At 36.4% G+C, this 24,246-nt stretch overlaps 1 protein-coding gene across 1 annotated transcript; it reads left to right on the top strand.

The window, feature by feature from the left end:
• Positions 1-8,690: 8,690 nt before the first annotated feature.
• On the top strand, positions 8,691-20,470 carry LOC106874279 (heterogeneous nuclear ribonucleoprotein A1-like 3). The gene is made up of 2 exons (XM_014921954.3): positions 8,691-9,005; positions 18,083-20,470. The coding sequence occupies exons 1-2, from the start codon at positions 8,802-8,804 to the stop codon at positions 18,878-18,880; spliced, it is 1,002 nt and encodes a 333-aa protein (XP_014777440.1). The 5' UTR covers positions 8,691-8,801; the 3' UTR covers positions 18,881-20,470.
• Positions 20,471-24,246: the final 3,776 nt, after the last annotated feature.

The following is a 24,246-nucleotide window of genomic DNA, read 5'->3' as shown; positions in this document are numbered from 1 at the left end:
ACACACACACACACACACATGCACAAACAAAAGGTTTATACACATGTCTATATATGCACATGCACAAGAAAAAACAAGGCTAAAGGCAAAATACATAAAAATGTGTTAAAAAAGTGTAAAAAAATAAGCAATAAGAGTAAAACACGTCTGTATACACACATACTTGCATACACACACACACACGTCTATATACATACCTGTACACACGCACACATCCACATGCGCACACAAAAAATTCCATGTACACGTCTATATACGCACAGGAAAAATACAAGGTGGAAGGTAGAATACAGAAAAAAAAATATACAAAAAATATATGAGCAATCATCATCATCATCATCATTTAACGTCTGCTTTCCATGCTAGCATGGGTTGGATGATTTGATTGAGGACTGGCGAACCAGATGGCTGCACCAGGCTCCAATCTGATCTGGCAGAGTTTCTACAGCTGGATGCCCTTCCTAATGCCAACCACTCCGTGAGTGTAGTGGGTGCTTTTATGTGCCACCGGCACGAGGGCCAGTCAGGCAGTACTGGCAATGGCCACACTCAAATGGTGTTTTTTACATGCCACCTGCACAGGAGCCAGTCCAGCAGCACTGGCAACAACCTTGCTAAGAAATATAAGTAAAAAGTATAGATGGAGATAAAAAGCTTGTATGTGGACACAATATAGAAAGCAAGTCCTATCTGTAATTTTGGAGGGACCAAAAACATAACAAATATTTAGCCACATGTGGACATGATCCGAAAAGTTCAGTTCTTGAATTTAGACATGTGACGAGGTCTAAGCTGCTTTTCCAGATGAACCATCTTTCCATATCACAAAGGCTGCACTTTCCACTGCCATTGTATGGCTTACACTTGGCTAAGATCTTCCAATGGATGTTGTAACTGACACCTTTATCTTTTAAGGACCATATATGACTGGATAGTTTGGTCGTTTTCCTTTTATCCCAGTGCCTGAAGCTCAAGGTGTGATTATTGAATCTGGCCTTGAAATTGCCCTCTGTAAGGCCCACGTATTTCTACATCGAAACTGTGTCCTTAGTGGATATAGAGTCCATGGTGGCTTCATAAATGATGGTCTTGGACATGCAAGCTCCATTTAACAGGCAAAAATTTTTATCCCTGCATGAACAGCTGGTTTCATATTGTGGTTTCTGTGTGTTGTGTGCGATTATATTTTAAAAATTAGTAGTTGAGCTGAAACTGATTTTTAAGTTATGTCTATTGAAGAGCTTTCTGTAACTATGGTTGACTGGAAAATGTCTATCTATCAGTGCTAAGAAATACTTGCCTATATTAAAAGTCACTTTGGGTGAGTAGGGGTGTGTGAACCAGAGAGTTTTCCTATTCCTACGTTTCCTTTTCTTTATTATTGGACTGGTGGCAGGTGTATAGGTTATTTCCTCGCTAAATCCACTATCTTTTAGAGTCTTATTATATACTGGGGCAACGCTATTAAAAATGTCCCTTTCGGAGGAGAGGCTAGAAATTCTTTTGCTAATGTTTTTAACTAAATTTTTAAACACTATGGGGGGATAGCAGAAACCCACATTAATATAACTAAGTCTATCGTTGGGCTTTCTATAAGGTTTATAAATATTCTTATTTAGATCTAAGGATACATCTAGGAAATTGACAACCATCAGGTTGGTATCTGTAGTTATGCTAAGACCAAAAATTTTCATGAAATGGATAATGTCCTTCCTAACCTGATCCTGTGCTGGTCCATTGGTATTTGTGGTTAAAGTTAGGGCATCATCTTTGTAAATGGTAAAGTATGTCAGGAAAAGTCTTGCCCAACATATTGAGTAGAAATAGTCCAATAAGATTGCATATGCCTGCTCCATCATAAGACCCCATGCTCGTAGATTTATATATATATATATATATATTCTTTTTACTGTTTTTATCCTTCCATCACTGCTTGACAACTAATGTTAGTATGTTTATATCCTAACTTGGTGGTTCAGGAAAAAAGAGACCAATAAAATAAGTACTAAGCTTAAAAAATAAGTTCTGGGGTCAATTTGTTTGACTAAAACCCTTCAAGGTGGTGCTCTAGCTTTGCCGCAGTCAAATGACTGAAACAAGTAAAAAGAATATATATGTGTGTGTGTGTGTGTGTATACACATATACATATATTCAAACATGAATTAGAAGCAGCCCAAGGGATATAAACAATATCAAACACACATACATAAGATATATGTTTGCTAATTTGTGGGTAGGCTACAATTATGGGTGTTAGAGAATATATTCTCAATGTACCTGGTGTTAAGACACCTAGAAGTCAAAGACAGGTGAGATAACTTGCACCAGGTCCCATTGAGGAGTGATGGACATCAATGATTCTTCATTATTGTGACTTGTCAACACTGTGTACCTGAATGAGGCATGATGCAAGCTAAATCTACATGCAAATTGGTGTAAGAACCATCTCCTGGTATGTCCCAATGTTTCATACCATGGAAATAATTCAAATATGAATTAGAGGCAGGTTGAGGGATATAAACAATATCGAACACACAGACAAGGTATGTGGTTTGCTAGTTCATGGATTCTTATACAAGAAGGTTGTGAACAGTGACTTTGGAGTGTGCATACATGTTTAGGATGCATGTATGGGTGTGTTTTTGAATGGATGATTGGTGAATGTGAATATGGACACCTTTGTATTTATATGTGTATGTATGAATGTATGTGTGTTTGTCCAGAAGAACATATATGCATGTGTGATTGTGTTTTCGCCTGTGTTTGCTTGTTTGTAAACATGAATATATGCATGCTTTTGGTATTTGTGAGCGCCACAGATGTATGATAGTATAGTTGCAACAGCATTGCTGGGGAAAGGGGTTTGGCATTGAATTGAGGTTTGGTGGTGTTCAAGGGGAAGAGAGGAAAATCATATGTACATAGATGTGTGTGTGTGTGTGTGTGCCCCTACGTATATGTAGATGGATGTAGGGGCTTACAGGGGATGGGCTGAATTGTTCAGAAGTTTATTTTGTAATCATGAAGTCTCAGTTTCAATTCTTGGACAAATGTTATTTTCTGTAGCCTCAGTTCAACTCATAACTTGTGAGGAAACTACATTGAAGCCTGTCAGATAGATTGTACCTGTAAATAAAGCATATAAAAGGTTTAGCTTTATCACAGAGCATCAGACTGATTCTGCCTGAGAATTAAATTAAGTGGAGACGTATGGTTTAGTGGTTAAGGTGTTGGACTAATGACCATAAAATTGTGGTTTCGATTCCTAGACTGGGCAGTGTTGTGTTGTTGAGCAAAACATTTCATTTCATGTTGCTGCAGTCCACTCAGCAATGGACTGGCATACCATCCAGGGGTGGGGTGGGAAGTATATATGCCAAAGAATCCAGAAAACTGGCCCTATGAGTCTGTGTGGCTTGTAAGAAGCTTAGATGTGTCTCTGGAATACTTAACCAATAATCTTATGAATATGTTATGGTTGGAAATTGTTTTCGGTTCCTATGTAGTCCATGAATATACATAGACACCCTCTGAGTCTTTCCATTCATGACTTGGTAGGACATCACGGATGTGACAGCCAGGTGGTGGGAGGCTGCACTGGCTGAGCAAACTTGAGCAATGTGAAATCATGTACCTTGTTTAAAGGACAACGTGTTGCCCGGTCTAGGTATTGAACACACAAATTGCATAATTCTAAGCCCAATATCCTCCTCACTGCTGTATATAAATATATAGGTTTGGTAATGTGTCTTTACACATACACACGCGTGTGATGTTTTGTTTGGGTTAATGTTGACATTATTACCAGAAACGAGATTGAAAAAAATAATGCAACAGGTGTTAAAAAAAGGTGTAGGAAACGAATATGAAAACAAAATTGCCCGGAAAGCAACGGGGTGGGGAGTGGCCTTCGGAAAATTCACAAGATCTGATGTTTTTCCCTCATAACTTTTAGGAAAATGGGTTTCTTTAATGAAATTTTATATAAATACCTTTCAAATGGTATAGATTGTGATTATAAAGAAATTTGGGGGCAAAATTTTTTCCGAGGGGGTGGGGAGAGGACTTCGGAAAATTCACAAGATCTGATGCTTTTCCCTCGCAACTTTGAGGAAAATGGATATCTTTCTGCTTCACATCGATGTAGGAAAGAAATCTGAAAACAAAAATGTGCAGAAACCAATGGGGGGGGGGGGGGGCTTTGGAAAATTCACAAGATCCAAGTTTTTCCCTCATAACTTTGAGCAAAATATAATCCTCTTGAAATCACAAATTAGGCTTTTCCTCAGAAACTTGGATGCTAAACATCCCTTTGAAGGGTTCGGGTCCTTCTATTATATATATAAAACTTACTTGGAAAAGGATGCGTGGCATCCGATCATATAATAATATAAATAATATATAAATATATGCATATATCCATATATATATGTGAATACCTATATCTATATGTATACATACATGCATATATGGGTACAGGACATCAAAAAACTTTAAACACAATGAGAAATGCAAACATAAAAACGAAAACATAGAAAACAAACTTTTTTCGAACAATGAAAAATACAAACAGAGAAACGCGACATGCAACATAAAGAGTATATCCCTTCATCAGTTGTCCCTGTTTCATCTACTCTGCGTTTCGAAGGCAAGGACAAATTGTAACTTCGTTGAAACAGTCCTTCCCGCAAAGCAAATTAAATAATATATTTTGGGATTTTTTGCAGAGGGTGAAAGTGTTAACAAGAACAAGACAGTAAAAATAAATGGTGAGGGCTGTTGAGGCAAGACGATAGAAAAATCATTATGAGCACTAGGTAGACAAGCCATATATATATATATATATATATATATATATATATATATATATATATATATGTAAAATGTTTTATTTTAAAAACCAAGGGAAATGACCCTTTCGCCCTTAGAAGGGATCCTTATATATAGCCAAGGGAAATAACCCATTCATTTTCCTAAATTATGTGGTAAAAATGAAATTGAGTACGCTTATTTCTTAGTATTTGAACTGTTTGAGTTATTTTCGCAATTTATCTAGTACTACCCTTAAACAAGTAAATAGCAATTTTCTAAACAATAGATCCACTTATTTCAGTTAGTGACTTATTCACGAATATACTAACACTAGTTCCCCTGGGGGTAACATTCTCTGGGAACGCACAAAAGCCCTTTTCAGAGTTATTTACTTTGAATTGTTATTTCATATCTGATTAGCCTGTTATTATGTAACATGCTTCATGATTTTGGTATACATACCGTATTAGTATTTCCTCCTATCATCTATATACTCTGGGAACGCATTAAAGCCGTTTTCGGGGCTACTTTATTTGAATTCTTACTATCAGGTAATCAATTTCATGTTATTACGCAGCTGACTTCACAATTTGTGTATTCATAACTTATTGGGAATACCCCAAAACAAGATCCTGTGTAAGACAGTTCGGTATTCTCTGTAAATGCCCAAAATCGCTTTAAGGGCTACATACTTTTTATTGTTGTTATTGGATTACTCTTACTCTTTTACTTGTTTCAGTCATTTGACTGTGGCCATGCTGGAGCACCGCCTTTAGTCGAGCAAATCAATCCCAGGACTTATTCTTTCTAAGCCTAGTACTTATTCTATCAGTTTCTTTTGCTGAACCGCTAAGTTACAGGGACGTAAACACACTAGCATCGGTTGTCAAGCGATGTTGGGGGGACAAACACAGACACACACACATATATATATACATATATACAATGGGCTTCTTTCAGTTTCTGTCTACCAAATCCACTCACAAGGCTTTGGTCGGCCTGAGGCTATAGTAGAAGACACTTGCCTAAGGTGCCACAGAGTGGGATTGAACCCGGAACCATGTGGTTGGTAAGCAAGCTACTTACCACACAACCACTCATACGCCTGTGAAACAATTATGAGAATAGAACCAAGGGATAAACCCTGCTTTCCCGGCAATTACTGGGTACATCAGCTAGTATATATATATACATATGCACACATATATATGAAATCACTCACTCGCTCCATTTGACCCATAACATTGCTATGCCATTGGAAGTTTTTGTTTCTCTCTCCCTCTCTCCACACAAAATTGAAATGTATTAGTTTACCCGAGCAAAATTTTGGCACAAAAAATTGCTAAAGGAAAGTGACAACATTGAATACCATTTGAAAACTAGTAATTTTAAAGAGGTATGTAAAAGATATTTTGTTTTGATATAATACTTTGTTTCACACACACACAAACATAAGGATTTTGTATCTCTCTCTCCTGTCCAGACTTCATTACCACTAATTTTTATAAAGGTGCACTTGTAAAAATTTAACGAAATTTTAAAGAAAGAAACAGCCCCTGTTTTCCATACAAAAAAGTGTTTTGTGGAATATTAGGTCACCGTAATTCAATCATTGGAAAAAGAAAAACATTTTCCAATAATTCCGGTCCCCATCACTTTTCCCAAAGAAAAATATGGGGTTTGCAGCACATTAAGCATCCGTAATGCATGCCATTTAAAAGGTATTTATATACAATTTCATTAAAGGATATCCATTTTCCTCAAAGTTACACGGGAAAAACTTAGATCTTGAGAATCTTGTGAATTTTCCGAAGTCCTCTCCCCACTCCGTTGCTTTCCGCGCATTTCTGTTTTCAGATTCGTTTCCTACGTGGGTGTGAAGTAGAAAGATATCCATTTTCCTCAAAGTTATGAGGGAAAAACATCGGACCTTGTGAATCTTCCGAAGGCCTCTCCCCACCCCCCGTTGCTTTCCCGGGAAATTTTGTTTTCTTATTCGTTTCCTACACCCATTTTTTTTTTTTACACCCGTTGCATTATTTTTTTCGATTTCGTTTCCGGGTAATAATGTCAACATTACCTCTTGTTTGCATTGTTCTTCCATTGACTGTTTTATAGCCCTATGCTTTTACTTATACATGCATGTGTAGATACTTCAATGTTTATCTGCCCATGATTTCGTATCTGAATAAGCGTTTCACTTTTCCTATCTCTTCCTTCCATCAAATTTGAAATCGGTTAGCGTTCCCTTTATTTTTCCTGTCTCTCTGGTCGTTGCCATTTCCTCCTCCTATATTTCCCATTTTCTCTCTCTCTCTCCGGCCGTTGCCACTTCCTCCTATTATACCTGCCATTCCTTCTCTCTCTCTCTATCTATGCCAATGTATATATATATATATATTTTTTTTTACACCATTTGACATTTCTCTGCGACGAATGGTTTTGTCCCGAAATTAATAGCGACATAAAATATATTTCATTCTGTAAATTATTTCTATTAAAAAGACTGAGTCGAAAGTGAGAAACAGGTGAAAAATAAAATGTATAAAAGAAAGAGGGAGGCAAAGAAGACGGCAGAACACGAGCGAACGATGTTGAGTGTGGAAGAGAAGAAAGTAATAAAGGGAAGTTTTTGTTTTTTAAATTTCATGCAAAATACTTTCTCCAATTACAAAGAAATCGATAGCTCGAAACATTTGGTAAATACCGAAGAGCTAAAAAAAAAAAGCGCGGGCGTCAATTTTCAAACACGAAATTTTAAAAATTCATTCACAATAAAGTGTCTGAATTCTTTACATTGGCAACATTGCCTCATATAAAATAATGGCGAGTGGGATTTTTTTTACATAGAGCCATGTGTTCGTGCAAAATTTTTACTATTATTCGTCTCGCTTTGAGTGGATAGTTTATTTGAAAACTGAGTAATTTACGGCGATTTTGTAGACTGATTCGTTCGAAGTACATTAAAAACACTTGGGAAAAAATACATTTCACCTTCGAAGTGAGACATGTGAAATAGTAAAAATTTACATTGGTTAAGGAGGAGGGAGGAGGATGAAAGTGCGACTAATGTCTCCCACAAGAATTCCATTCAAATTTAGGATATTATACAGGTGTATTAAATTGATTCCTGTTCTTGACTGATATTTTATTTTATCAACTCTGGTGGAAAGTTGACCTGGGCAGAATTTGAATTTAGGAAATAAAGGGTCGTAACCAAATACCGTAAGATTTTGTCCAACGATTTAACAATTCTGCCAATCCAGGTCCTCTATTGATAATCATTTCTATCAAATTCTCATTTATTTCGACCATAACAAATTATAGTACATTAAGCTGTATAAACAGAGAAAACAGACATTAAAACATTTATCCTTGTGGGTAGGTGAAAAATGCCAGAAATTGGCATTGGTTCTTACATTTCTTACAGCTGAAACATCAGCAGATTAATAACTAAATAAATAATAAATCAAAAACATTTCCTGCCGTGAAGAAGAGTCTACCGTTTCGAGCAGAACTCTCGCACGGAGAAAAACGAAATGTTAATTGGTGTTGAAGAAGAGTGGAGATGAGAACTACGTAAGATCTAAAATCGGAATAGCGAGCAAATAAGGAAGGAAAGAAATTTAATAAAACCTAGACAGGAGAATGAGCGAAGAATGGATGAGTAGAACTCAGAGTTGAGTGGGGGAAAGGAAGAGGTTATGAGTATGAGTAGCGTTTGTGTAAGAAGGGTATAACATGAAATCTAGAGAAGGAATACAAAGTAAATAAGGTGGAAGTAAAAAAGAAATCTTGAGTAAGAATAAGGGTGTGTGAGGAGTAGATAAAGTTAAATTGAGGCGTAGAAGTAGTGTGAGTGTGAGGAGAAGGCGAATTGAAATGTATAGTAGGAATAGAGAGGGAGTGAAGTATAGAAAAGTGGGAGGTTGTATGCAGTGATATTTTTGTTGTTTGTCGTGAGAGAAAATATCGCGTCGTCGCCATCATGTCACGGGGAAGGTTCCGGGAGAATGATACGGAGAAGTTCTGTAAGCTATTTATTGGCGGCCTTCATTATGTTACGGATGAAGAAAGCCTCAAGAAATATTTCAGCCAGTGGGGTGAAGTAATCGACTGTATCGTCATGAGAGACCCTAATTCTAAGAAATCTCGCGGCTTCGGATTTATCACCTATAAGACGGCCGAACAGGTAAGAACGAAAACCGGATGGTTCAGTTGGACTTTAATTGTTGAAATTTAATACTTGGAATTAAACGCATAAACTATCAGAATAATCGACAATAGATTTAGTTATGATTATATTTATTTTACATAATATTCTCTATAAGATGTAAGACTTAAGAATCGTCCATTCCTCTGTGTGTGTGTGTGTGTGTATATATGTATATGATATATATATATGTGTGTGTTCATGCCTGTAGTTTTTCCCAGTTCAAATGCAAGATAAACTCATCTTCCGGTCTCATCCCTCCATCAGTTATTTTCTGCCTGAGACATGTCTAGCTAAAACCATAACTATTGTAATATTTCTTCTGTCAGTGGTCCTCCATCAACGAGGGAGGTAGATTATATGTAATGTGTGTTGTTGCTTTTTACAGATGTTCGCTAATCTCAGCTATTTTACCCTGTCTTTATCTAGGCTGCAATTCGCTCCATTTAAAATACGCACACACAGACATAAATCTCAGCTTATGTGTGTGGGTGGTTAATGTCATGTTTGTTGATGAATTCTGATTTCAGAACTTTATCCTATACTCCATCCAGTCTTAAACATGCACATGTTAGTAATATATATTTTTTGGCTCACCGATTTAAATATACATTTCTCACTTTGGCAATTCATAGTGGTGGAAATGAGATTGTGTAGACGTGCAATGTCTTTCTCAAGGGCATTAGTAACTGAGAGTGAATCGGAGAAATTGTTAAATTACGACGAAACTGGTCGGTTCGATCCTCGTGGTCCTAATTTTACAGTGAGACTTAAGTACATTGTACACACACGTGTGTGTGTGTGTGTGTGTGTGTGGTATGTAAACCGCATCCCTCTCCTTCCCTTTCAAATTCCTGTCGACTTCTTACCAGCCATGATTGAACATCAAAAGCCATGTGGTGTGTTCAGTTGAATATAATTTAAGCACAGGTTAAAAAATATACATACTTCTGTGTGTGTGTGTGTGTGTGTGTATATATATATATATGTATGTATTGCACACATGTATACCACTACTTTTTATCTATGAACTCACTGAACCATTCACAATTGCACTCACACAATTAGTAAGCTTCATACTACGTCTCTTAGTAATTTCTTCCACCCAGACACCACCAGCCATAATAATTCACCTCAGAGCCATGTGCCTTTCTTTTATATATATAAAATTTGTATTGTGATGTGTCTTTTGTATTCAGTTTTAAGTTAAAATAATGAACCTCGAAACGAGCTTCTGATACAATAGACATTTGAAGAACATTTAAACGATGCTTTGGGTTAAAATTAGATTTACGGTATAACAAAGAATTATCTAGACTAGACATGATGAGAATACATATTTTTAGTTAACGCTTTCTCCATGTTCTTGAATTTTAGAGATATCGCAAAATTTATATTCACTAGAATAGTCTGTTATATTGTAAATTTTACTCAATACATCATTTGTGTTCATTAAGTATTTAAGTTTGGCCATTACTGTGAGTTTCCGTTTCAATATTTTTAATTCGGCTTTAGTCATGTGTGTATGAATTCTTTGTAAATTTCTATGTATAATGTTGAAAATAAATATCAATGTTTTGTGACTATTTATAGCAATTATATACACAAAATAGCAATTGAAATTGTGATTTTACGTTATCGTTTTAAGCGTGTAAAGTGTAATCCGACGCTCAAATTTCCATATTGTTGATGTATGTGGCAACGAAGCATCACCTAAAGATTTTGTACTGGCATACAGTTGTGACCCCAGTTTTAAACACTTTTGGAAGTTAGAGCGGATTAAGTCTATTCGTCGATTTAATATTTCATTGATCCAGGGATAAAGTAAATTACGAGTCAAGTATTAGATGTTTGGTGGTTTAATGTGAACATGATGAAGTCTGTATCTTTGTATACTATAGTAGAATCACTACTTGTGTAGAAAAGGCACTGGTAATAGACCGGGAAACAAAATGCCATGCGACATTTCGTTGTATTACTCTATTTTCTGATTTCGAATCCCGCCAAAATCAGGACTGTACCTCTTTGATGTTCTGATTGTCAAATCCTGATGTCGGTATAACCGACAATAACTGTCTTCCATAAATGCTCTGTTATGAATGAATAAAAATATAATCCTGCAACATTTGTACAAAATTTAATTTGTCTTTCTGAACTATGGATGTCTTAAAATTTCTGTACGAAATTTAACTTGATATATTCACATTTTATCTTTTCTATTTCATGTCCCAGCTTCTTTGTTGCCTTTCATTATCCCTATTCCCTCCTCTCCTCTTGAATGTGAACAAAAACAATACTCAAACTGAAAATAGTTATGTAGTCTGTTTATTGGGAAGCTGAAATTTCAAATGTTCGATTCTCACCTTCGGACGTGTGTCTCTGTGTGTGTGTGTATATATATATATATACACACACATACACGAGGAAGTGATGGGGGAGATGAAATTGTCTATGTTATATACGCACACATTCATATTCACTTGTTTTTTACAGCTTGAGAAAAGAATTTTCATTCAATAGAATATGCGAATAATTAACTCAGATATATTTAGAACCAAAGAATTTTAGTCTTGATAGGGTTATTTAGGCGCAAAGTTGTCTGCGGACACCTCACAACACAAGCAACCTTAGGTAACGGAAAGAAACCAATTTCTTTGTTGGACAAAGCGCTAAAAATTCAAGACTTATAAAAGAATTTATTGATAAAAAAAAAATGTGACATACTCTACCAGCTATTCTAACTATTCTTCTCTCACGTTAATCATTTCCATATTGGCAATGTGAAACCACCACGTGACCTGACATGTTAATTGTCTCTCTTGAATCACCTGCTTCTTTCTTCTTCCTCCTACCATTTTCTACACCTTTATTGTTCTTACTTTCTCCCCCTCCGATCAAATTATTATCTCCCACCCTGAATGTTGCTACTCCAATCATATTCTTTACTGTCACCACATCCATTCACTGTACTCAATTTCGTCTTCCTCTTAACAAAAGCCATCATCACTAGACGAACCAGCTTCCATATGGTGATGAATCTGTCTTAATGATCTGATTTCATCTAATTTAAAATCACTGCCAAGTTTGAGCTTTGATTTTATTCAATGCAGCCCCATTCGTAATAATTCCAGTGATATTGATCAAGATGTAGCAAATTTTCTGTAAATTTAGCTGACGATTCGGTTTCAATCCTTCTGTATGCCTAACGACACTTCAGATGCTTCCCCCCCCTCTCTTCTATAGTATTTTGACTTCAGTTTTTATTCTTGCGGGAGAGAGAAGTTCTCAAAAAATCTTATGGCTGTTTTAAAAGTAACAAATGCTGCAATTGTTTATGATTTAATGCGACCGATAACAAGCATGAACATCAGAACATCTTGTTTCTCCGCCATGTGGCTCGTTTTGGTTCTTTATTGAAATGGCTTATAATTTTTTCTATTGTAGTATAGAGAAGCTATGTTAATTTTCCTTTGTCTAACGATTTTCTCATATCTAATAAACCTTTTTCTTTTTTAGTATTGCTTCTCATCGAAACTCTATTCTTCCCACATTTTCCCTGTAGACACGTTAATTACATCAAGGTCACAAACTAACGTGAGCGCCTCTTTGGTCGGTTGCTCGATTTACTGGTAGTAGTTTCGCATCTCATCTCATGAGTTTTTCTGTTTGACATTCGGCAATTTCTCGTATGCTCAGCCACATAGCTCCCGCAGTCGCTCGGCCTGTTAGAAATAGCTGCAGATCCCTTCAATGCTAAAGATGAAGTCTCTACCTTTTTTATATACACTTTTTACAGTTCCACGTTTAATCATTTCCTGGGGAAAGTCTCCAGAATGAAAGAACACTTGAACGTTGAACATAGGATAAGTGAAGAATTTACCAGTTCTGACCTTTGGAACGAGATATCTAACTTTCGTATGGCATTGTACAAATATATTGAAATCCTGAAGCGAACACTGGCGAGTGTCGAATTGTCTGCAACATTTCTTAGTGTCGTCCTATTTTAATATGCCCTTGTAAAACGAAAGTTAAAGCATGAAAAGCGTCGACTCAATAAAATGTAGTACGCTGTCTCAAATGTATTATGCTTAAATTTTTTTTTACAAAAGTGAGCACTGTTAAATGTAATGAAAACTACGGATCGAATAAATATAAAAATTATTACAATTTTATAGGAAATTTGATTTGCAAAAAAAAAAAAAAAAAAAGACTTAAATTTAGCTCTGTACGTCTGTTGAGGCATATACGAGGAGAATAAACTATTGCCTGTCCTACATTGTTGTCATAGTTTTGGGGCTAATGTAGTTTATACAGATGGAGCTTAAAATTTCGGGTGTTTTACCTGGTCCTTGTTTTACTTTCGTTTCACTCGAAACTTGAATGAAGTACGGGACTACTACATCCTTCCTCTGATAGGGGTATATGGATGTGGCAGGGAGAATTTATTACCATCGTCGTTTTGTTGGATCCTGGTTAATGTCAACTCCTGCCAAAGTTTATATAAGAAATATGGTCCAGCTGTATGTGGGATGATGTTAGAATTACAGTTCTCTTGGCTACTTTTGTGACTGATCCAAATACCCACCTGATCTGCTCTTTTTTATTATCAATGTTTGAATGGGCGGTGAGCTGCTGGCAGAATCGTTAGCACGCCGGGCAAAATGCTTAGCGTCGTCTGTTTTTACGTCTTGAGTTCAAATTCCGCCGAGGTCGACTCTGGGTCGATAAAATAAGTACTAGTCGAGCACTGGGGTCGATGAATTCGACTTAATCCCTCCACCGAAATTGCTGGCCTTGTGCCAAAATTTGAAGCCAATATTAGAATGGTTAGTGTGCGAGTGCCAGCTAAAATACATAGCGGTATTTATGCCTCGCATATGGTTCTAGGCTCAATTCCTAGAGGTCGACGTTGTCGTTCATCCTTCTTTGGTCAATACAATACCAGTCTGTATTGGATTGATTTGATCAACTGTACTTTACCCACAAATTTGGGACTGTCTGCTAGAAATAATTATTTAACGGCAATTAACAGGTCAGTGATAGACGAAATATCTTATGGTATTTTGTTCTCGGTATTCGGATTTCAGGTCTTGTTTAGATTAATTTGTCAATCAGTACAATATCTTCGTTAATTATGCGATGTTGCTGTTAAGCTTGGACTTTTAAAGAAAAGCGTTTCTTGCTGTTGTCACTGTTTTGGTGACAAGATTTTAACTGGGGGCTTTGTATCAACTTTATTCTGTCACTTGTGTTATTTATGGTAACTTGAGAGAAGTGATGGTCGTCTCTGGTATCTGGTCAATTTAAGCACTTGCATGTTAAAATATCAAAAATTTACTTTGTTGGAGGGTCGAAGTTTGTCAGTCTAACCCATTATTGCTTGATCATCATCTCCCTCGCCTCATCGGAAAGGAGTTGTGGCACCTTTTTGGGTCAAACTAGAGCGTTGCAGTATAGTAGAATAGGTGAAATAGTGAAACAACAGATCGAATCTGGAGCATAGGCTTCTTTTACTGGAAACTTAGCTGCCATCTCTGTAACAGTGGCATAAAAAGCATAAATGAGGTTACTTGCGTATTTGGTCCAATGAAAGTGTTGACCTGCTAGAAATAGCAACTGATTTCTTTCATCTTGACATTTTAAGATGTTGGTTCTGGATAGTGATTGAAAATTATAACTTGTAATAATTTGTATAGACACTTGTAAGTCTGTTTGATCAGAAGCTAAAGTTACATCTGAGAAATGTTAAATGTATATTTTGATATACCTATCTACAAGGTTTGGTTGGTTTTCCTATCTCACCAATCAGAATCACCAATTGTTGTGATGAGACCAGAGGTCGGAGACAAATAATATTAAGGTTTTTGCTTTAAATATATTACAGGTTCCATTTGTTTTACTTGCTTTTATTTAACAAGGTCCACTTTTATCAGATTCTTTGAACTTCACACTCACTTCTCATGATATGGTGAGTGCCAATCAGCACTCAAATTGTAAGTCCAAAATCATTCCTGAAGCAACAGAACTAAGACCATCCTGTTTTTTTTTTTGTACATATTGGAGGTGGCGCAGGAGTGGCTGTGTGGTAAGTACCTTGCTTACCAACCACATGGTTCCAGGTTCAGTCCAACTGCATGGCACCTTGGGCAAGTGTTTTCTACTATAGCCTCGGGCCAACCAAAGCCTTGTGAGTGGATTTGGTAGACGGAAACTGAAAGAAGCCCGTCGTATATATGTATGTGCGTTTGTGTGTCTGTGTTCGTCCCCCCCCCCACCATTGCTTGACAACCGATGCTGGTGTGTTTACGTCCCGTAACTTAGCGGTTCGGCAAAAAGAGACCGATAGAATAAGTACTAGGCTTACAAAGAATAAGTCCTGGGGTCGATTTGCTCGACTAAAGGCGGTGCTCCAGCATGGCCGCAGTCAAATGAGTGAAACAAGTAAAAGAGAGAGTACTGGACTACTCAATGTTCATGCAAGTCCTGTCAGAATGGTGTATACATGTACTGTCATGTTAGTGAGGAGACAATGTACAGATAGGTCATGTCAGTGTGGTAGTAGTCATGACAATAGTATTCTTCAGATGTTGTATTTCAGACAACATAATCTAATACCTTTAAGAAGTAGGGTGTAGTTTGAGAAATATTTGGATATCTTCAGTAAAACAGAACAACTATGTACTGGCTTCCTTGTTAGCTTAAGCTTTCTTTAGTTGTCAGATATCAACCAATTATTTTCAGCCTCTCTCTCTCTCTCTCTTCTCTTTAAACAAATATAACAACAGTAAAGTAGACAGTTGAAGCTGTGTGGTTTAGATGTTTGCTTTGCAATCACAAGGTTTTGGGATTTAATACAGCTTGCCCGAGTGTCTTTCGTAACTCTAGCCCAGTCAAAGTCTTGTGAATGGATTTTGTTGGCAGAAACTGAAAGAACCCTGTCATATGTTTGTCTTCATTCTTGACATTATGGGCTAAGTGATTCGTTGGCAATTTTCAGTGAAAACACCCAGCCACTGTGCTATCCGTGTTTGAAGGACTAGAGAAAATATTAACTTGTTAGGAAGCCTGAGTTGGTAATAGAAAGAACATCTAGTAATAGCAAATCTACCTTATTGAATTTTGCCTGACCCATTACAAACATGGAAAAGTTTATTAAAGCAATGGTTCAGTCAACCATGATGTTCAACTCTCTTTGATTCCAGTCCTTAAGGTCATTCTCTTCCCATGATACAATGTTTTTCTCTTGTTTCAATCACAACATAATGAGAATGTTATTCTTTCAAAACATACCCAAAATCACATGTTTGTCTTTAAAAAGAATACATTGAACAATACGATCCTGGATATCCAAAAAGACAGGATGATCATGACTGGAACCCAGCTGATCATAATTAACTTGGGGGTGGGGGTTTAAAAAACGATTGTTATAGAGCGATCTGGAACACAATTGACTTTTTTTTTTTGCTTTTCTGGGTTTTTTTTTATGAATATCTGTTCAAGTTTTCAATTCACCCCTGATTGAGCATCTTGTCAACAAGAGTATTTCAGTTAAGGATCTAATGTGTTCTTTTTTAAGGTACTAAGATGCGATCTGAATGAAGTCAAGTGACTGTGTAGAGGTTCTCTCATTGACTCTAAAACTGTGGTTGCAAAGTAGACTAGGAAATAGGTTTCAAGGTCAGTGTATTTGAATCCTGATCCAAGTCTTAAAACTCTGCTCAATCCAATTTGTGTTACTGTCATAAAACCACGCTCCTTCTCTACTTAAAATTGAGTAGTTAATGGTAACTAGGAAATCATCCGTATACAATACATGCAAGCATAGGAAAATGTCTACAAAATGTAAATATCAGTGCTATATGGCATGTGACTACAGAGGACATGCAAATTCTTGAGAAAGAAATGAAACCAACATGCCCGCTAGATTGGTAATGTCAGTATGCATGTACAGCAGTGTAAATGATTTAGAGAAAAACGGCCATAAGAAGTATATGTAAAATGCAAGAGAGAAGGCTGTGCTGGTATGCTCGTGTGATGTGTATGGATGAGGACTGCTGCATAAGGAAATGCCAATCTTTAATTATAGAGGGGACCTGTGAAAGGGGTAGACCCAGGAACACAGACAAAGTGGTGAGAAATCATCACGAGATGTTGAGCCTCACAGAGGAGATAAAGGAACCATGACCTCTGGCAATTTGCTCTGTATGTCAAGCTGAGTAAAATAATGGTCACACATATAAGCATGTCCTCTATGACCATGCCCACCATCAAATCCTTCAAAACACCCCTACAACCCATCTTCCCAACATCCCCCTTGTCTCACTACCCATGGTCACCCATTGCAGTTCCTCACGTGCTTCTCTACACTCCATACTATAACATATCTATCGTATCAATCCGTATTCTCTCACCATCACTCACTGGTTATGTCTTCCCTATTTCAAAACATCTCCCCTCACACTCTTATGGAACATCCCTCTCTATCCTCTTTATTACTTATGTTCCCATAACTGTTCACTGTAGATACACCCACAGGACATCTCCAACACCATCTATTTTTCTTTCTCTGACTGTCTCTCTAACTTTCTTTCCACTTCATAAGACCACTCTCTGTCCTGCTATTATACTCTAACTGCTTACCTGTCCCAGCCATTTCCATCTCAGTTGAGAGGTCTTTGTCTTGGCAGCCCTGCTGGTGCCATGTAAAAAAAGCACCAGTACACTGAAGTGGTTGGCATTAGGAAGGGCACCTAGCTGTAGAAACCATACCAAAACAATTGGAGCCTAATGTAGCTCTTTGGCTTGTCAGCTCCTGTTAAAATCATCCAACCATTGATGATGCAATAATAATAATTATTACCATAGGGGTGGTGCATAACTATAATTATTAGGGCATTGGATAACATACTTTGTAATATTTAGTTGTGGCCATTTTTCTGTTAGACCTTGCATAGGTTAACATTTTCCATTTTATGTTTGAAATTACTATTTCTATTATATAATCTTAGGCAAAAACTGAATTTACATATAATTGACTGTTGTTTTTCTTTTTGTAGGTTGATGAAGCCCAGAAACATCGACCACACTGCATTGACAGTAAAGAGGTGGAGACAAAACGTGCCATGCCACGCAATGAGGTTGAGTCACAACCGACAGTTAAGAAGCTATTTGTGGGTGGCATCAAGGAAGAAATGACAGAAGAGGACCTACGAGAGCTGTTTGGTCCCTTTGGTGAGGTGAAGACGGTTGATATGGTCATTGATAAGAACACGCAAAAGAAAAAGGGTTTCTGCTTTGTGACGTTTGAAGATTACGACACAGTAGACAAACTGGTATTGACCAAGTTCTTTGAGTCAAAGGGTAAAAAAATTGAGGTGAAGAAAGCTCTGTCCCGTGAGGAAATGAACAAGGTCCGTAGTGGAGGTGGATCTGGTATGGGTATGGGACCTGCAGGAGCAATGGGTTATGGAATGGGAGGTGGGGACTTGCCAATGCGTGGTGGCGGTGGTGGTGGCATTCGTGGAGGTCGTGGCGGCATGTCACTTGGCCGTGGACGCATGAACAACTGGGGACCCCAGGGAGGTTTCTGTGACGATGGTTATGGTGGCAGTGACGGTTACGGTGGCGGTGGCGGGTGGAACCAGGGTGGAGGTGGGCAGTTTAGTGGTAACGGTTATGGTGGAGGTTGGGGCAGTGGAGGAGGAGGGGGTGGTGGCAACTTTGGCTCAAACTATGGCAGTGACTACGGAGGTGGGCCAATGAAACGGGGCGGCTACTCCCAGCGAGGTGCAGGTCCCTACGGCAACTTCAGCGGTGGCGGAGGAAACAGTGGTGGTGGTGGCTATAGACGTTGAGTGAGTATCTCTGCATCAGGCTTATCTCTCAAACCCTACTACTACTACTACAAGATGCTACACAGTATAAAGCCAACATGGCAATGTTCTACAGTAAATCTACTTCTACTATTACTACTATTACGATAAAAATGATTTCAGTACTACTACTACTACTACTACTACTTCTTCTACAAGATGCTACAGTAATAAGGCCAGCATGGCAAGTACCACAGTAAAATATCACAATTATTACCATAAATATATGCATATGTGTATGTATGTATATATGTGTGTGTGTGTGTGTGTGTATGTATATATATATATATATATATATATATATATACATACATATATACATACACACACACACACAATACAGTAATGCTGCTATTATTTCCCAACTGAATGAAAGAAGACATTCTAGATACAGATATAAGGTAGTCAGCCCATTATCATTGACTTTCCTACACCCCAAATAAGTGGCACTATATACAACTTCGCTGCTAGCATACTTACTATAATCTTAAATCTTATGCCATCTCTCCATCTATACTTCTACATCTCACACACGTATATATATATATATATGTATGTATATATGCTGTAATACTATATTTTGTGTCTTAATTTTTATCTACCAAGAAACTACGGAACAATTTACGTAAGGACTCTAAGGCAGCTGGATGTTATAAAAAACTACAAACCTTTTCACTAATACAACTGAACATCTTTTGAGAATTCCTTTAAGACTTTCATTGACTTCAAAAGAAAAGGAGGAATATATTGTTGTATGTATATGTACATACATTCATTTTTAAAAAAAAATCTATATCTTATAACAGTAAGAAACGAAAATGGAAAATAGAAATCAGGAAAGAAGAGAGGTAGAGAGAAGAAGAAAAGACAAGTTCTTTAGCATCTTTTAAGAAATAAGGATTTAAAATGAGAAACGAGATACATTGCAACAACACCTCTCTACATCAGTCTATGTATATTGTATATCTATATTATATATATATTTATATATATATATAGAACTCTATATAAATTTAAGTGGGAAGAGAAACTTTTGTATGTAGGTGGAGAGATAAAGTTACACACTTAAAAAAAAACCTGTCAGACATATTTCCAACATAAACTGTATTTAATTCTAAATCTACTTCATTTAACTCCTTTATTTAGGTAAGGACACATCTGTTATTAATATCATTAATATTATAATTATTATCATCATCATTGTTTGACACAATGTCAAATGGAGGACATGCTGGAGTTGTTTCTCCTCAGTTTGCACTCGTCAGTAAGCGTTATGTCCTTAAACAAAGACAGTCAACTTTACTCGTTTAAGGCATCATGCCAAATTAAGAAATCATAAAAATTATTATTTCTTAAAGTAATTATGCCCTCATAAAAAAATTCTATTATTTATTATGACTACTACTATTACAATTATTATTATTACTATCCTAATAGTACATTTTGTTTCTTTCCATAATTCATGAAATATCTACTAGTAAGTTCTGAATTTCCATTGTATATTTTTACTTTCTTTTATCCTCTCTAGTTTTCCATCATCAGTGAATAAAAAGTATTTGTTTGAAACCTTAAGTAGTTCTAAGTTACTCAGTATTGTTTGTTGATGTTTTACCCCCAACTTCTCTATGCCACACCCTTTTCCTCTTTCTACAGAATGCCCAGATAAGTAGCAAGTGGTTGAATGATAGAGTAATTCTTTGCTTGTGTGTACAAGACACATGATTTGAATCTATTGTAGCTATGGAAGATATTTATCTGTATGCATGTGTGTATGTAGACTGGGCAAATGTAATTATGTTTTTGTATGGGATAGTTGTGGTGGACAGATGTAGAGGTGTTAGTGTGTGACCTGGATGGATGTACTGGGACGTGTGTGAGTGCATTTGCTCTGGACAGGTATGTGTGTGATATATGTATAATTGTGAGTGTAATTATAAAATATTAAAAAAAAAAAATAGCTGGATGTCGGTAAAGGCTTTACTAAGCTGACTTTGTAGACAAGAAGTCTGACATGATATCTCAATTGTTTGTCTTTGTGGATATGTATCATTGCTGCCTTCTGATTGCCCAAGTGTCTGAAAGTGGTGTAAGCTGCTTTCTTAGTACTCTCTTAAGGGGCTTTACTGTTAAAATAGCCATCAACCAATAGATGTGAGTAAATGGCTCAGGCTAATGAGTGTTTCAAGTTCATGACATTAAGTAGATGAATGCTAAATATTGCTTTTGGACAAGGCAACAATCTGCTGCAGATGACCTATAAATTTTATTACTGAAACGTTTTCTGCAAGGATGCAATGAAGGGCTGCTGTGAGTTTGATCTTCAAACCTGAACTGCTCAAGGAATTATTACATTATTTATAAAGGTTGGAGGATTAATTTTTATTATTCATTTTAAACTATAACTTCCAGTTGTTAGTTGGCCTATGTCAATGGGTTTTTTTTGTTGGCTGAGGCTTTGAGTACTGTGTCTGTGTTTTCTGTACCACAAGTCTTTATATTTAAGGTTACCCGAGGTAAACCTTTCTTAGTGTGATAGCACAGACTTCCCTTCCTTTCCATGCTACTTCCAGCTAAGCTACATAGATACATGCATACATACATACACATATGCACAACCTGTCTGTACTGTATAGTTATACTTGTTGTTTATATAAATATTTTATATATAAATGTGTGTGTTTTTATTTCACTACCATTTTCATTTTTCTAGTGCCATTGCAGAGATTGCCAGTATAGAATCAGGCAAGTGTGTTCACTCCTTCTTGGAGCTGCTTTTATAAACTTTCTCTTACATGCACCATCTTCCATATCACAGTTTTCTACTTCAGATTTTCTTTCTTTCTCCCCACAATTCTGCATATATATATATATATATATATATATATATATATATATATATATAAGCTCTGCTCATTGCTCACTCAATCTCTGAGTGTCTCTATCAATATAAATGATAAAATAGCCTTTTCAAATTGCTTTCCATTTCCTCTTTCTCTCTTTTGACGTAAGCTATCGTCTTCCAGTTGTGATTGAAGTTAAGATACTATAAGACTACAGCTCGATCCAAACCAGATGCCTTAGAAAGTCAACTGCATAGTTATCCCCCTTAGTTTCTAACATCCAACTCTAGTCACTACCTGATGGCAAAATCAGAATGTAAGGAAGAAAATGATTTTCTGTTGAAAAGTATAAATTCCACGTCCTATTAACTATGATATCATTAGTATCTTGCTCATTTTGTAGCCAACCAGCCATTTCTAGCGTACTAAGACAAGTCTAGACAGTTTAGCTGCAATGAATAATTAATAGTTTGCTATTCCAAAAAGTAAGTTCTAACATCAGGGCCAAATTAATGTATGATGAAATATTTACAAATGTAGATCTTAATTAATTGTGTTTATTGTAAGACGTTTGTTTTACCTGAGAATCCCTATCTTTCCTAGAAATACTATGATTATATTTCAATCAGGAGTCTTAGTAACTTGGTAGTGTGATGCCTTTACTAGAATACTAGAAACGATGTACATGGTGTGAGAATGAAATTTATTTCTTTTAAATGCTGTTTAAATGCTGCATAACTTTTCGTTCAAAATTATTGAAAACAATTTAAACTTACTCTTAACCTTCTGGCATTCAGATAATTTTGTCATGCAATGCTTATTTATTCACATTTTGTATTAATCATGTATTACCCAAATGATTTTGATGATGTGGTTATTTATTTTTAGAATAAATCTAAGAGGCTAGATCTGGTCAGTTTCAACATAAAAATAGGTAGAATATTGGGGCCAGATACGGTCAGTTTAAATGCTAAAGGGTTAAACCATACAGAATGGATCTGTGGTTGAAAGGTTTGCTTCTGAATTAAATGGTTTCAAGTTTAGTTCCACTGTGATATCTTGGACAAGTGTCTTCTAAGGATCAATGCTCTTTGAGTGGATTTGGTAGATAACTATTGGAAGCATAATGTTGACATTCCATGTGTTTACTTAAGCAAAATGGGTTATGCACTTTTGAAAACCTGTGAAATGGTAATGGTCCCTTGCTAAACAGGTAAACCATCTGGCTGTAATATCTGGTTAAAATTTTTATCTCCATACTGGTATTGGAAACTGGATATTAAATGAACTGATGCCTTGTGGTATCTGTTGTGACTGTTCTGATGGATGTTGGTTCCTAGCTATTTCCACAAAGAAATACATGAAATTTTAAAAATGCCAAAATTCGTACCTTAAGTTCAGATGCAGAAAATCATGGCTAACCATAAAAGAAGACATAAAGTGGTCTTGTATTGTATTGAAGTATCTGTTTAGAATAATGCTGCATTCATAACAGCTCGTAACTAACATAATCTTTCGGACCTGTTATGTGTTGCGCTTATAGTAATATAATTGGATTAAACCCTCCCTGTATAATGGTAGTTTACTTAGGTGGCTCAGGTTGAGACCATAACTTCATTGGTTTTTAACGTATGGATATTGATTTTTGTTAACATGGGTTTGTGTTGAAAGGAAGTTGATGGTTTTAAGACCGGCATGAATTATCTCCCTTGCATCATTAAGCGAACATTTTGTTTTCCATGATGCAGGCGTTCATGTACAGTTTTTTTAAAATTCAACCTCACGTCGGCCTTGATCTAGTAGATCCCTTTTGAAAGACATTCCTCCCCACATTTGATGTACTTTGCACAACACTGAAATATTTTGTATACTTCTATTTGATTGTGGTATACATCAGAATCGTTTAGGCAAGTCACTAGTGTAAGATAAGATGCTTTAGAATTTGGCTGCTATTTTGAATGACCTCATTGACATTCCATTGGCTAGTCATCTTTTTAGTTGTGTATGCAGTGAGTTGAATAATTCTTGGAATATAAACCTTACAGAAATTAGCTGTTGGGTAGGTGTAGATTAATTAGTAATTGTAAACTAATTCATGTGAAATGATATGCATAGATTCTATATTAACATTCATTTGCTTAACTGACCTGTTCTATCAAATCAAAATCTTTCCTATTTTCAGTTGTTACATGTGGCTTATTTTACTAATATTTTTCTGTCATTTGTTCTTTCCCCGGCATTCAGGTAGGATGTCTATGTAAGAGATTAACAAATGGAAGTTTGTCATTGAATCCAACACTGTTGGATGTGCTAATTATAAATTTCAATTCTGTCACTGATTTCATTATGCTCAGTGACCTTTTTAACCATCCATGAAATCCTACTTCCATATTAATGGTACTGGTTGGTAGAGCAGTTGGCCAAATATGTATAGCTCTAGTTCATAGAGCTTAGTAAAATCCCTATTCTTTCAATAGATTAAATGAATTATATAAAATATTTGGGATG

Source organism: Octopus bimaculoides, chromosome 20 (assembly GCF_046866305.1).
Source record: "Octopus bimaculoides isolate indiv1 chromosome 20, ASM4686630v1, whole genome shotgun sequence".
Classification (NCBI taxonomy): domain Eukaryota; kingdom Metazoa; phylum Mollusca; class Cephalopoda; order Octopoda; family Octopodidae; genus Octopus; species Octopus bimaculoides.
Note: the sequence above shows the minus strand (reverse complement) of the source record. Positions and strands in the feature narration are given on the sequence as shown.

Coding starts and splice junctions, on each gene's coding strand:
- LOC106874279 (XM_014921954.3), top strand. CDS start 8,802: ATGTCACGGGGAAGGTTCCGGGAGAATGATACGGAGAAGTTCTGTAAG. Junction 9,006..18,082: donor CCTATAAGACGGCCGAACAG/GTAAGAACGAAA, acceptor TTCTTTTTGTAG/GTTGATGAAGCCCAGAAACA.